We start from the raw sequence: 14,985 nt of genomic DNA, 5'->3' as shown, positions 1-14,985 counted from the left end.
TACCCTACATTTCAACCAGCTTTCTTCATTGAAACATGGCCTCTCTCTAGAATTCTTTACCCATATTCACTTCTATTAACAAATTAACTATTCCCCGATGCCCCACAATAAGGCCTACCGTCTTAACTTGTCCTTTCTCTTAGTCAATTTGTGCCATAATTTTCTTTTCTCTCCAATTCGACTTTGTGTTTCGTCATTGGTTGCTCGATCAACACATCAAGTTTTCAGAAGCTGATACTCTCTTGTCTCTAGCGTTTATCGTCCACGTACCATGCCAGCGTAAGACTATACGCCAAACAAATAAGTTGGAAAAGACTTCACAACATTTAAATTTCTATGCTACGTTAACATATTTCTCTTTATGGGAAAGCATTTTTCGCTGTCTACGTTTCATATTCTCTTTATTCCTGGAATTGTCAGTAATTTTACTTTTCAAACAGTAAATCCTAATGTTACAGATTTACCAATAAGCAAAGAGAGGTTTCGAGCTCCAAGAGATGCTTGTTAAGAATGGAATCCATACAGGGTGAATCACCTAAAACTTGCACCGCAATGTTGCAAAAATGGAAGGTGCTATTGATTTGTGGTTTTCACAGAATGGATTGGAGTCAAGGGCTCCTATTGTTAACCAATAAACAGACTTTAATAATACTTAGAAAGTGTATTTTTGTGCAAACATACCCTTTTTTTAATGGAACAATGGCTATTGATATTCACGAACTAAAAGTAGGATAAATTAGAATGTCAATGGTGTTTGTTGCAGGATTCTAAAATGGTTCAAATGGCTCTGAGCACTATGAGACTTAACTTCCGAGGTCATCAGTCCCCTAGAACTTAGAACTACTTAAACCTAACTAACCTAAGGACATCACACACATCCATGCCCGAGGCAGGATTCGAACCTGCGACAGTAGCGGTCGCGCGGTTCCAGACTGTAGCGCCTAGAACCGCTCCGCAGGATTCTAGTGCGAGTGTTTTACGGGATCTTGTATTTTGAAAACTTCCCACACCGACACTTGTACAATACCTGTGATAGCACACATTGAAGAAAAACACAAGTGTATACACTAGTTATGTGGATTCTATCCAGTAACGACTCAATTGACCATCACAAGTTGTGTTCAAACTCAGTGGCGGCGCTAGGCGAAAACTGAACGTCAGCGACGAATCAGTTTTGGGAGGCCCCTTTCACTTTCCAGTCAGAAAGAAAATGTTAAATTAAATGAGATGAATGATACAATAATAATAATTATGCACAAATTTTATTATTAAAATATACAAGGATTATTGCAATAACAAAAATTACATTAAACAAACACATTAAAGTAAACGAAACTTCTGGCTTTTCGCGTCACTGATTTTTTTTAAAGATTACGTCGTAGTTAACACTAGCCGCTATTTGCGCTTCAATTGATAGTACTAACAACGCAGATAGTCTTCTTTGCCAATCGTACAAGCCGCTATTTCCGCTTCAATTGATAGCAATAACAATACAGATAATCTTCTTCAGCACATCGCACTTCTTAAGTATGTCTTAATCAGTTTTAGCTTTGAGAAACTTCTCTCGGCAGAAGCTGTACTGTCCGGAACTGTGAGCATTATTGTGATTGTTATGTATAGATTTGGGTATACTTCTTCCAAATTATTTTCTAATATGCACTGAATAAGTTGTTTTTCGTCTTTGATTGAGTCCTGTAGCTTGGATTTCAAAGTTGGAATTCCTCATAAAGTTCGAAAGGCTGTACCTCCCTATTTTCGCTTTCTCGAAGTATTCTACCTAAATCATGACAATGTTTGCCAAGGTCGTCCTTGGATAACGATTTATAATAATTCATATCGGAAATAAAACCAAATCGTTCAATATATTCGTTGAGCACTTTCAGTCGACATCGGTATCGACTGTTATAGCGTCTATTTTTGTGTTAAAAAAGCTAACTCTGTACTGCATTTCAGCAGATTGTATAGGTTCATAAATTTGTTCATAATCGAACATTCGTTTTTTCTGTGCTATTCTCACTTTTTTTTTTTTAACTGAGACTAAATTTCCGAACTACTTTTTTCTACAAACAATCGAGCTTCTACAACGCTGTTTTCAAATCCTGTGTTACGGAATTCTTGAATCCAGAATCGGCTTTCAAGTTCAGTTGAACCAATTGCCGTAGTTTACTGATATTGTTGACACGTAGTAAAATCTCAATATTGCAACAATACACTCAAAAGTTAACATTTTCTTCAAGACAGCTTCACAGTCGCTAAGAGTTTCGAAATTATCAGTTCTATTTTTCAGGTCACTCACACTCTCGATGACATCATGAAATTGCAAAATATCGCTTTTACAACTCTTTATTCTTCTTTTCCATAGTGTTACAGACAGAGGTTTCAATGTCAATTTTAATTTAGTTTTTATAAGATCCCAACGCTTGTTGACTTTGTAAAAACCACATAAACTTTATTGATGAACCCGAAAAACGTCTTAGCTGTTGTAGAAGTGTTAGGGGCATCTACCAAAACAAATTCGAACAGTGGCATCCGCACTGCGTGAACAAAGCTAGTGGATTAATATTGAGTACTCTTGTCCGTGGTCTTGCGGTAGCGTTCTTGCTCCCCACGCACAGTGTCCTGGGTTTGATTCCCGACAGGGACAGGGATTTTTCCTGCCTCGAAAAGACTGGGTGTTGATGTATTCATCATCATTATTCATCCCCATTACGGACGGAGGAAGGCAATAGCAAACCACGTTGCCTAGTACAGCGGTGGGGTTCCCTACGATGGGACCTTATCATCATCATCTTGTTCTAACACCTTTATTAATGCCAACCATATTGGCACAGTTATCATATTCCTGGCCTAGACAGTTTTAGATATCTAGTCCATTATTTCCTAGTTCATTCTCCCGTTGTTTCTGCGACGGCAATAAACCCAATGAAATATTCCTGCATCTCTCCAGTTGAGGAATTACAAAATCTTAAAATTATTGATATTTGTTCCACATGGCTCTAATTCCCGGTACAATCGAGTTTGAAGCCACAATATTTTGCATGTTTGACTCTGTTTATAACGTCGTTGATAACAGATTTGGACATTAACGTAATTAATTCATTTTGTATGTCGTGGCTCAGATAATGCTGACAAAGTTGCCTTTCGTTAATACGTTGCAAATGCCCATTTAGTGTTAGATTATATTTGGATAACTGTTCCTGCTTTCGTTAAGGTAAGGGATTCTCGATGTCCTCTAAACGCCTGATTGTATGAACCTAAGTTTTTTATAATATGGATCAATCTTTTAAACAAGTTACGCCAATATTTCTGTGATTCCCTAATCAGTCTCTCGTTTTCCTTATCTATTGTTTTTCCGTTTCTGATTTCTTTACAGAATTCCATCCATCTAATCATGCACTCCACGAGTACTTGACTTTGTTAATGCCTTTACAGTATCCTACTCAGATCTTTCCAATCACAACATCCTACTTTTACCATCTGTGTCTGCAATTGTGAAAAAAGTCGACATGGAAAGCAATAAACTTTGTCTTGAGATATGGAGTAAGCTAAGTATCTGCGATTTTTCTTTTCGCCGTTCCTCAATTTTATAGTAAAATGAAATTTTATATGCATCTTTGGGGTAACTTTCATCAGATTTCTCTAGGACTTGTTGGAGACCATTTTGAATGAAATCATAACGCTGCGCATATGTTACTGGAAATACTCACATTCCCGGATATAATTCCATAAATGGCTCTCTTATATGAACGGTTTGCTCTTCATTATCACTTTTGACATCTTTATTCGGCTCACAGTCTCGGATCACAGGAGTTTCACCCAGTTCTGATGCTACATCAGAAAGGGTAACAAGTTTATTCGACTCTGAAGCTGGATTTGTTTCAGAAACTAAAGATACTTGGATAAGAGCTTCATCGGAGGCTTCTGGAGCAGTTACACCTAAAGTTTTTTAAAGAAATTTCATCATACTCGAACTCATAGCTTAGTTGGATATAATCGTCTCAGCTTTGCTTTCTTTTTCTTTTTGATGCACCGAATTCCCATTTTCTCCCTATGTCTCTGTCTCTTGAGGGTCCTTCATACTGACGATGCAAAAACATGTTGTGCTAGGTACGTTGATAAGCACAGTAGGGTACTTAAGGTATTCAATGTCATAGTATTCAGCGAATAGGCTATGCGATTATCCTGTATGGCAGAATATTTTTTTTTTTAAATATTCTTTCATGTATGACAGCAACCAAATACATACACCAAGAAATGTATTTGTATATTGACTTACCATAGGATGGGGTTCCTATGTATGGCTGTAATTGGTACAACCACACCTTAAGAGGTTCAAATGGTTCAAATGACTCTGAGCACTATGGGACTTAATTTCTGAGGTCATCAGTCCCCTATAACTTAGAACTACTTAAACCTAACTAACCTAAGGACATCACACACATCCATGCCCGAGGCAGGATTCGAACCTGCGATCGTAGCGGTCGCGCGGTTCCAGACTGTAGCGCCTAGAACCGCTCGGCCACCAAGGCCGACCCTTAAGAGGTAAAAGCCTTGTTCATTTGTACCTGTTCAATAACTTGAAAAAAGAGTGAAGTTTCACTTGGTAGGATTGGTTTCAGAGAGCTGACACACTGGCCAAGACAATGCTCCTACCTGTATTGTCTCTTCCACAGAGCATTGTTGCATTTGCTTGCTGTTGGATCGCGAAAAAACTGTGCATACCGAGCGAACTGTGAATATGGTATAAAGAAAAGTAAGTGTAATTTCCGTTTAACATGTATCTTTCTTTAATATGGGAATAGTTTTCTCTCTAAGTATATAATTTAATAATTTATCTTACAATTTTTTTTAGTCTGAATGTACGACTGGCCGGCCGGAGTGGCCGAGCGGTTCTAGGCGCTTCAGTCTGGAACCGCGTGGGGCTACTGTCGCAGGTTCGAATCCTGCCTCGGGCATGGATGTGTGTGATGTCCTTAGATTAGTTAGGTTTAAGTAGTTCTAAGTTTTAGGGGACTGATGACCTCAGATGTTAAGTCCCATAGTGCTCAGAGCCATTTGAACCATTTTCCAATGACTTCATTTTCCAGTAGGATGGAGCTACAGCACATTGGCACAACTATGTACGTCAGTTTATCAATGACACTCCGCCTCGACACTCGACAGGGCGCACAGGACCTCGAGACACAGCTCTGCATTGCTGGCCTCCAAGATTGTTTCTTGTGGGAGTATGTGAAGGAAATTTTGTTCATCTCCCCTTTACCTCGTGACGTAGAAGAACTGAAGAACAGAATAACAGGCGCCATGACGAATTTAACTATCATCTAGATGTTGTTCGTGCTTCTGCTTGTGGATACGAAGAGCACTTGTAAAGGTATGGCTAAAACTTCAAGATTTTGTGAGTATTTTCCAGTGCATCCCATGTTTGTAACATGTTTTTGTCAATAAATGTGGAATTTTGAAATCAGGTAATTCTTTTTGAGAAACCTTGTACATATACGGTGTGACATGCCCAACATGCTCACCAGTAATGTTCTTGTCAGACATTAAACGATACTGTTTCATTCTTATATGCATTATCTAACATCGATGCACATTTACAGAGAGCTGTCAGTCATTACTCTAAGTGGAATTTTTGTCAGAGTATTCCTGCAGTCCCTTATAATCATTCAACGACGCACTTTTACGGTACACAAAAGCAAAGCTGCTGATCCTGTCTGAAAATTTTTATTGAAAACTATTGCAGGTACCATTACGCTTCCTCGAGGCACAGCCCATGTTACTTTCGTTTTGCCGTCCAGTATAGCCTACTGTGTCGTCTTAGTCAGATATTCCTCCAGTCAATCACCTATTTGCGACAATACTCTGCTTGGTCGTATATTGATTAGTAGTCGTGCTACACTGTCGTCTTTCGACAATCTAGAAACATGGAATCAGCTTGTTTACAGGCAGCTGTTGTTTACAAGACGTCGTGTATTAATAATAAAACTGTGTTTCAATGGCTCTGAGCACTATGGGACTTAACATCTGAGGTCATCAGTCCCCTAGAACTTAGAACTACTTAAACCTAACTAAGGACATCACATACATCCATGCCCGAGGCAGGATTCGAACCTGCGACCGTAGCAGTCGCGCGGTTCCGGACTGAAGCGCCTAGAACCGCTCGGCCACACCGACCGGCAACTGTGTTTCATTCGAACATTTTTTTTTTTTACGACATAAAAGTTTTATGGGTCTATACCCAGAAGAAGGCAGCTGCAATCGTGGCCAAAACGTTGGTTTTTCTCCAGCAGCAGTAGTTTTTACATTATGACGCGGTACCAAACCCAGAAAACTTTTATGTCGTCTGACTCTGGGCGCGGAAGCCTACGCATTTCTTTTTTTTAATCCGTGTTGATCGTTTTTGTAGCAGCTGTTTTACGCGTTTCTCTTAGAAGGATTCCATTCCGTGTCAGCGATTGCGTAACAAATGCGGCGCAGTTTCGCTGCCTGACCTGGAAGCGCAGGGGCCCCACCGGCGGCGCAGCGTAGGGGATGCCCAGGAAGCGGAAGTAGGGCGCCGCCTTGCCCTTGGTCCGAGCCGTCAGCCCCCGGAGAGCGCCGGCCGGCGGCTGCACCACCACGTACCCGCTGTCCGCCATGGCGCGCACCGCCGCACTGCCGCCCGCCTCCGCGGCTCCGGCGTCGCCCGTCACGTGACCGCAGGCCCGTGACCTCGCACGACGATGACACGGCGATTTCGTCGCGGCGCCGAGAAATTCATCTCTGCTCACCGAGGCCACACAGTCTCGTAAGTCGTGTACTATGTACAGCGGACTAACTGAATAGCTCCTCGGCGGTGATTGGTGCGCGCACTTACGAGCCAAGTTTTAATGTATTTACAGCACCTACGGTTGTGTCCGCGGCTCGTGGTCTTGCGGTAGCGTTCTCGCTTCACGTACACGGGGTCCCGGGTTCGATTCCCGGCGGGGTCAGGGATATTCTCTGCCTCGAGATGAGTGAGTGTTGTGTTTCTTTAATCATCATTTCATCCTTATTCGTCGCAAGTCGCCGTAGTAGCGTTAAAGAACTTGTGGATCGGCGGCCATACGCTCATTATCATTACCTACGGTTTTAGGAAAAATGGTTAATTGTTATAAGAAAAAATTGGCAATAGGAATTGAAGTCCAGGAAGAAGGAATAAAAGCTTTTGAGATTTTGCCGATGACACTGTAATTCTGTCAGAGACAGCAAAGTACTTGAAAGACCAGTTGAACCAAAAACGTAGCCACATGTGTACCGCCCCGTTGCCTTGTGAAATACTGAAATACCACTCTCTAAATAACGACACCAGTGCTAACATTAAACTGCTATAGATAGGTAATTAGGGTATTATAGTAGCGCCTAAGCATTGTTGATTTACTATAACGCTAGAGGACGATTCAAAATCAGTTTTCCTCTTCTTTCTTGTTACAAACGTACCTGTAATTAAACACTATCACAATAGCACACAGAGTAAAGCAATAAACAACAGCATTTATATTTAATTCAACTACAAGTATGAACAGAATTGATTAATAAAACAACAACAGAGCTCAAGTACAGTCAACAATATGCAGTCGTTGGTCTTCACTTAAGTATGGATCGGCGATAGCTGATGTGCAATCGATAATGCAAATGTATCGATGGCGCGTATCCCTTTTTCGATACACGACTGAAAATAAAAACATCTTTCAATTTCACTACACAGCAACTAGGTCGTGCGTAATTTCATTTAGGTGGGAGGGCGTGCAAGGGGGGGGGGGGGGGGGGGGGGAGGATTCAGACGCCCCGGAACCCTCACCCCGCTGGCTACGGTCTTCATTGACCGTAATGGACGGTATCCTGATAGGAGGATATAAGATGAACCTCAACAAAAGCAAAACAAGGATAATGGAATTTAGTCGAATTAAATCACGCGATGCTGAGGGAATTAGATTCGGAACTTAGACACTTAACGTAGTACATGACATTTGCTATTTGGGCAGCAAAATAAGTGATAATGGCCAAAATAGAGAGGACATAAAATGTAGACTGGCAATGGCAAGAAAAAGGTTCTGAGGAAGAGAAATTTGTTAAAATCGAATGTAGATTTAAGTGTGAGGAAATATTTTCTAAGAATAATTGTATGGAGTGTAGCCATGTTGTTGTTGTTGTTGTTGTAGTCTTCAGTCCTGAGACTGGTTTGATGCAGCTCTCCATGCTACTCTATCCTGTGCAAGTTTCTTCATCTCCCAGTACCTACTGCAACCTACATCCTTCTGAATCTGCTTAGTGTATTCATCTCTTGGTCTCCCTCTACGATTTTTACCCTCCATGCTGCCCTCCAATGCTAAATTTGTGATCCCTTGATGCCTCATGTCCTACCAGCCGATCCCTTCTTCTCACCTGACCAAAAGTCTTGTTCCTCCTGCCACCGAACTTCACTAATTCCCACTATATATAAATTTAACCTATCCATTTCCCTTTTTAAATTTTCTAACCTACCTGCCCGATTAAGGGATCTGACATTCCACGCTCCGATCCGTAGAACGCCAGTTTTCTTTCTCCTGATAACGACGTCCTCCTGAGTAGTCCCTGCCCGGAGATCCGAATGGGGGACTATTTTACCTCCGGAATATTTTACCCAAGAGGACGCCATCATCATTTAATCATACAGTAAAGCTGCATGTCCTCGGGAAAAATTACGGCTGTAGTTTCCCCTTGCTTTCAGCCGTTCGCAGTACCAGCACAGCAAGGTATGAAAGCCATGTATGAAAGTGAAATATGGACGATAAACAGTTTAGAGGAGAACAGAATAGGAACTTTTGAAATGTGGTGCTATAGAAGAATGCTGAAGATTACATGGGTAGATAACATAACTAATGAGGAGGTACTGAATAGAACTGAGGGGAGAACAAATTTGTGGTATAACCTAACTAGGAGAAGGTATCGGTCGATAGGACACATTCCGAGACATCAGGGGATCGCTAACTTGGTACTGAAGGGAAGTGTGCCGAGTAAAAATCATACAGGGTGACCAAGAGATCAATACAGCAAGCATATCCAGAATGGTATGCATTGCCTTTGTTATTCAGACATGAAGATAGTTGCACAGGATAGAGTTACATGGAGAGCTGCATCAAATCAGTCTTAGGGCTCATGTCGCCTTATCTGTCAGTGCGCGATTACTTTGTGTGGGGAGCCCTCATGTATGAGATCTATCGCAACAACCCTCATAGTCTTCAAGAACTGCAACCGGACATTTTGGATTGCAGCAGTCCAGCTCCGATCTGCCTCCAGAAACTTGCTGACTAGGGCCCAAAAGTGCCAAGAGATGAATGGTGGTCACTTTCAACATCTGCTACAGTCAGCTTAGTACTGTATTTTCTTTCCTCTGCTGTGTTTCTTTGTACCTTGGAACTGCGTTCTTCAGGCCATTTTTTTTTGTCCAACCCCATAACGCTACGGTATGAGCACTGCTTTTAGCCAATAGCTGGTCAAAAAAACTTGCTTTTGCTTGATTCCTGGTCTGTGTATAAATATCGTACTGCTTTAGAGTAAAATGTATGACATTGCATCTGGAACTCGTGGAAAAATTCAGTGTCTGGATGTTTTTATTTTCCTGTGCCAATGAAACATATTATTGCACTATCTGCAGCTAATGCTTAATGGATAGCCAGTTTCACAATAAGCTCCAAGACAGATTTGTTTCACATTGGGTTGCTTGCCACCACATTCCATCAGTTTTCATTGTCCCATTGCACCAACATGATTCTATATACATTTGCTTTAAGAATGGATATCCAGCTGAACATCCCACACTGTAACTCCCAACAAGTTCCCCTTAGATTTTGATGGTGCGAACCTTTGTGATCACCACTGTGGTGTGCTGCTTTTCATTCGGTGTTCATGGTGTATGCTAATGGTATGTTTTGAACATTTCTTGACTGTCGATTATGTCCATTTTGTAAAGAGTAATACACATATCCCACAGAAAGTTGATACCTGCACCTCCCGGACAGTCACTTTTTGTCGGCCTTCTGATGCTCATGGTGGATCATTAGTTTTGACATAGGACGTTCAAATGAGCCTTATTGAAGACTGAACTAGGCGACCACACACTCAAAGGATTCCTTGTAAGTGACCTTCAATGACAGATAGCTTGTAGCTCACTCGCAGCAATTGAAGCAGCCTGTGGGCACTGAAGTGTCAGTGTGCCACTCGCAGAACAGGGCTGTTTATGCATTGCGAGGCAGGCCACGCCAGCACCGCAATCCTGCTAGTGTTGCAGTAAGATGGGTCACTTGCAGGATGGGTCAAGCAGTTCCTACATTGGAGGCCCATGGGTTTGTTGTTCTGGACATGGCTGGAAGCAGTGCATCAGCACAATAAGTAAGCTCTCAACCTGTATAAATAATGGACAGTTTAACAGAGGTATCAGTAGTCTGCCAGCACCTACTACGAAGAGGGAGCTACGCTAAGCACCAGAGGGATACGCTATAGCAAGCAATCGTCATAAGTTCGGGTCTCCACCGTGACACCATCTTCCATCATCAAGTCACTAAGTCCCTCCCTTGGTGGGCTGCCTGCAGGCAGTATAATAAGATAAAATATGTAAACCATTACCAAAAAATTCAAACTATTTTGGCAAGAGAAACTGGAATCATCATACAGGGTGTATCAAAAACAATCATCCAGTTTAAAAAAATCATAAATATTATGTATTTGAGATATGTGCATGAACAATATACTGTTGGAAAGAACAAACTCTCGAGTTTTATGGTTCCCTCTAGGTAGCAGCAGTGTGTGCCCACTTCAGTTCTAGTAAAAATAGTGTTGGGACAACAGAAAGTGTTTTGTGTTCTACGTTTTGCGCCGTGTGGGTCAGTAATATCTGTTCAGCGTGACTTTTGTACTAGGTACGGTGTTGATCCTCCTACAGCATAGAGCATTATACGTTGGCATGAACAAGTCTGTGGAACAAGTTAGTTGTGTAAAGGCAAATCGCCGGGCCATCCCCAAGTGTCTGACACACACATCGAACGCATCCGCCTTAGTCCCACAAGGAGTCCACAGAAATCTGTTCACTGTGCAGGTCGACAGCTCAACATGCCCCCGATGTCCATCTGGCTACTACAGCTACTGCAAGTTATTCGTGAAGGTGACAAACAACAATGTGCGGAGTTATGTAATTTCATCCTGACAAGATGAAGATGACAGTTTTCTTCCACACTTAGTGTTTAGTGGCGACACAACAATCCATTTAAATAGTAAGGTGAACCATCATAATGTGAGAATATGGGGTATGCAATAGCCACATGAAGTTGTACAACATGAGAGGGACTCTCCAGAATTCAATTTGTTTTGTGCAGTTTCATGGGAAAGGGTGTATGGTCCAACTTTTCTTTACTGAGAACACTGTTGCAGGAAGCATCAGTGGAAGTTGATACCAGAGATCTGGGAGGAAGAAAAATATAGAGTTGCTAGGAAGCTAGAGGGGTTACATGTAGTAAACTCTGGAATTAAAGGGGCATTTGATTTAATATTTTCAGAGGATAAGGCTATTGAATCTTTTAGTGAAGAGTAGGTGTGCACCATGACTAAAGATTGCTAGAGGAGCTAGAGGAGGACTTGTTGGCTGAAACAGAATTGAAGCATGATTTTATTGATAACATGCAGCCAATAAAAACTGTTGGTGCAGCAGGGGTCTGTGAAACTGTTCTGGTGGATACTGGAAGTTCTGTGCCTGTGGTGGTAGAGACCTTTTATGATCATGTTAAGAACAGGGAAACAGTGTAATTTCCGGTCACAGGGGTGAGAATTAAAAATGCTACAGGAACTTTCAGTAAACCAGCGAGAAAGGAGGTAGTTCTAGATGTAAACATTGGATGTGAAGTATTTAGTCATTCATTTTTGGTGGTCCCAAATTTAAATATGAATATGGTGTTGGGGATTGATTTCCTGAGTAAATATGAGGCATATATAGATTGTAAGGACTAGATGGTGGAACTGATTACTGTTGAAGGAAGAAAAAGAGTTAAATTCAAAATTGCACTCAATGATGAAAAACTGGTGGCTAATTTCCATGTAGCAGATGTGTTTTCTGAAAAACCAGGGAAGGTTTTGAGTTTTCACTCAGGGTGAATCTACATGAACCCATTAAGGTCAGGCCATACCTTATAGCACTGGCAGAGAGGGAGGCAGCTAGAGGAGAACTACAACATATGTTAGAATGGGGAATTGTGGAACAGTGCAGAAGTGAATACTGCAACCCAATAGTAGTTGTCAAGAAGAAGGACAAATCGGTGCACTTGGTTCCAGATTCTAGGAGGTTGAACAAAATAATTTTAAGGGAAACTGACCACCCCGAGAACATGGATGAATTGATTTTAGGGTTAAAAAATGTAAAACTCATAACAACTATGGTTTTGATGGCTGGGTTTTGGCAGTTGCCTTTAACAGTGCAAAGCAGAAAGTATACTGCCTTCCTGTTTGGAGGCAGGGTCTATCAATACAAAGTATCCCCTTTTGGACTATGAGTATCTGTAGCTGTGTTCATGAGAGCTCTCAGTTATGTGCTGGGGAGTGAGCTCATGAGAAGACTGACAATTTATGAAGACGATATCCTGATTGCTACATCAACTTGGAGAGAGCATTATGGTTTGTTGCAAGGTGTGTTTACAGCTTTGAGAAATGGGGGTATGACTCTGAAATTGAAAAATTATGAGTTTTTGAAGGCAGAAATAAAATTTTTAGGGCATGTATTGTCATCAGAGGGTTTTGTACCCAATGAAGAAAAGATAAAGGCAATAGCAGATTGTGCCAAATCAAGAAATTGCAAGCAATTGAAAGCATACTTCAGAATGGTAGGGTTCTACCGAAAATACATAGGTTGCTTAAGCCTTAATTCACCAAACCTATCACAATTGTTAAAGAAAAATGCACCATGGGTGTGGACAACTGACTTCAATAAAATCGAGGATAGTTAAAGTAACAGTAGTCTACTCTATTACCTGGATATGTCACTCCCAATTTACCTTGCCACTGACAGCTCAGGCTATGGGATAGGTACTGCTTTGTTCCAAAAGAAGTTGGTTGATGGAAAGATGGAACATCGTAGTACATTGTTTGCAAGTAGGATGCTGACTAAGCATGAGTGGTCCTATGGTATATCTGAAAAGGAATTGTTGGCAGTGGTGTGGGGGTTCATGAAGTTTGGATATACTTGAAAGGGTATGAGACCTTCTAATGATGGGCCATAAGGCCCTTAAGTATTTGCAGGATTGCAGGCTATTGAATAAGAGGCTCACTAGGTGGGCAATGTTCTTACAAAGGTTCCAGTACCAGATAGAGTATGTTAGGGGCACTGAAAATGTGGTCACAGATGCTCTCTCAGTCAGTTAACTAGTTAGTTGGTTGTGTGTTCCATTGATCAGTCACATGGTATGGTAGCTGTTATGATGTGGAACGTGTCAAGTGCACAAGCAACGCTCATATGAAACAAGATTTTTTAATATATGTGTATATATTACAATACAGTGTTAAAGATTAATATTTCTATTATTTACCCCATTCCCTTAAATGGCACAAAATGCATAAACTATATTTACAGATTTATTTATTCCTCTTCAAGAATTCATCTATGGTATACAAGGAGTTGTCAAGGAGATATGATTTCAATTTATTTTTGAAGCTATTACTGCTGTCTGTCAGACATTTTATTTCATCTGGTAATCTGTCGAAATTTTTTATAGCACCATAATTTACCCTTTTCTGTGCCAAAGACAGGTTGAGTAAAGGATAGAGTAAGTCTTTCTTTTTTCTTGTATTATAATCATGAATGTCACTATTGTTTTTAAACTGGTCAATGTTGTTGAGAACAAATTTCATTAGTGAGTAAATGTACTGTGGGGCTGTTGTAAGAATTCCCAATCTTTTAAAAAGATGCCTACAAGATGTGCGACTATGAACCCTACACATTATACTAACCACTTTCTTTTGAGCAGTGCATACTTTTTGTCTAAATGTTGAGTTACCCCAAAATATTATTCTGTATGACATCAGAGAGTATGCAAAGTATGATAGCTTTCTAATTTCTATATTCTCAAAATTGGCAATTATTCTGATTGCAAAAATTGCTGAACCTAGTCGCTTTAGAATATCCAAAATATGAATTTTCCAATTAAGATTCTCATCTATATGTACACCCAAAAACTTAGTATGCTCTACCCTGGCTACTGAATTTTGTTTATGTGTTATATTTATTGAAGTAACTGTACTTTTGGCAGCAGAAAACTGGATATACTGTGTTTTTTCAAAGTTTAGAGCAAGCCCATTTGTAGTAAACCAATTAATGGCCTCTCCAAAGACTTTAGTTGTATCATTTTCAATTCAGTTTCTTTTACTGGATTAATAATGTTGTTTGTATCATCAGCAAACAGTGTCAGTTCAGCTTCCTGTTTCAGATAGGAAGGGAGGTCGTTCACACGTATCAAGAACAGAAGAGGACCCATGATTGAAACCTGTGGAACACCTAATGCAATTTCACCCCAGTTAGATGAAGTGGCAAACTTATTTAAATCACTTGACCCACATAAGGAAACTTTTTGCTTCCTGTTCTGTAGGTATGACTCATATGCTACTCCATTTATACCATAGAATCGTAATTTCTGTAAAATAATGTCATGGTTCACAGTCATATGCTTTGGACAAGTCAAAGAAAATTCCTTTTGGTGACATTTTACTATTTAAAGACTATTACGTGGATGGTGAAATTGTATATTGTTGTCTCAATGGGACAGCATTTTTGAAATCTGAACTGTGATTTACTAAGTATCCCATTACTGTCGATATTGCTAACCACTCTTGAGTACATTACTTTCTCGAAGATTTTTGAAAATGTTGTAAACAAGGATACTGGCTGATAATTATTGACATCTGTGGTGTCCCCCTTTTTGTAGAGAGGCCTGACAATGGCATATTTTAACC

At 40.6% G+C, this 14,985-nt stretch overlaps 1 protein-coding gene and 1 long non-coding RNA gene across 2 annotated transcripts in view; one reads left to right on the top strand and one right to left on the bottom strand.

Moving 5' to 3' along the window:
- The window catches only part of LOC124594983 (esterase FE4-like), a 178,440-nt gene extending 171,796 nt beyond the window's left edge, over window positions 1–6,644 (bottom strand). The window contains exon 1 of the mRNA XM_047133513.1: window positions 6,492–6,644. Within this exon, the coding sequence (XP_046989469.1) occupies window positions 6,492–6,638 (147 nt within the window). The 5' untranslated portion in view covers window positions 6,639–6,644. The remainder of the gene's footprint in view (window positions 1–6,491) is intronic.
- Window positions 6,645–6,801: 157 nt separating this feature from the next.
- Window positions 6,802–14,985, top strand: part of LOC124595735 — a 34,199-nt gene continuing 26,015 nt past the window's right edge. The window contains exons 1-2 of the long non-coding RNA XR_006978235.1: window positions 6,802–6,995; window positions 14,463–14,621. This is a non-coding gene — a long non-coding RNA (uncharacterized LOC124595735). The remainder of the gene's footprint in view (window positions 6,996–14,462; window positions 14,622–14,985) is intronic.

Source organism: Schistocerca americana, chromosome 2 (genome assembly GCF_021461395.2).
Source record: "Schistocerca americana isolate TAMUIC-IGC-003095 chromosome 2, iqSchAmer2.1, whole genome shotgun sequence".
NCBI lineage: Eukaryota > Metazoa > Arthropoda > Insecta > Orthoptera > Acrididae > Schistocerca > Schistocerca americana.
Note: the sequence above shows the minus strand (reverse complement) of the source record. Positions and strands in the feature narration are given on the sequence as shown.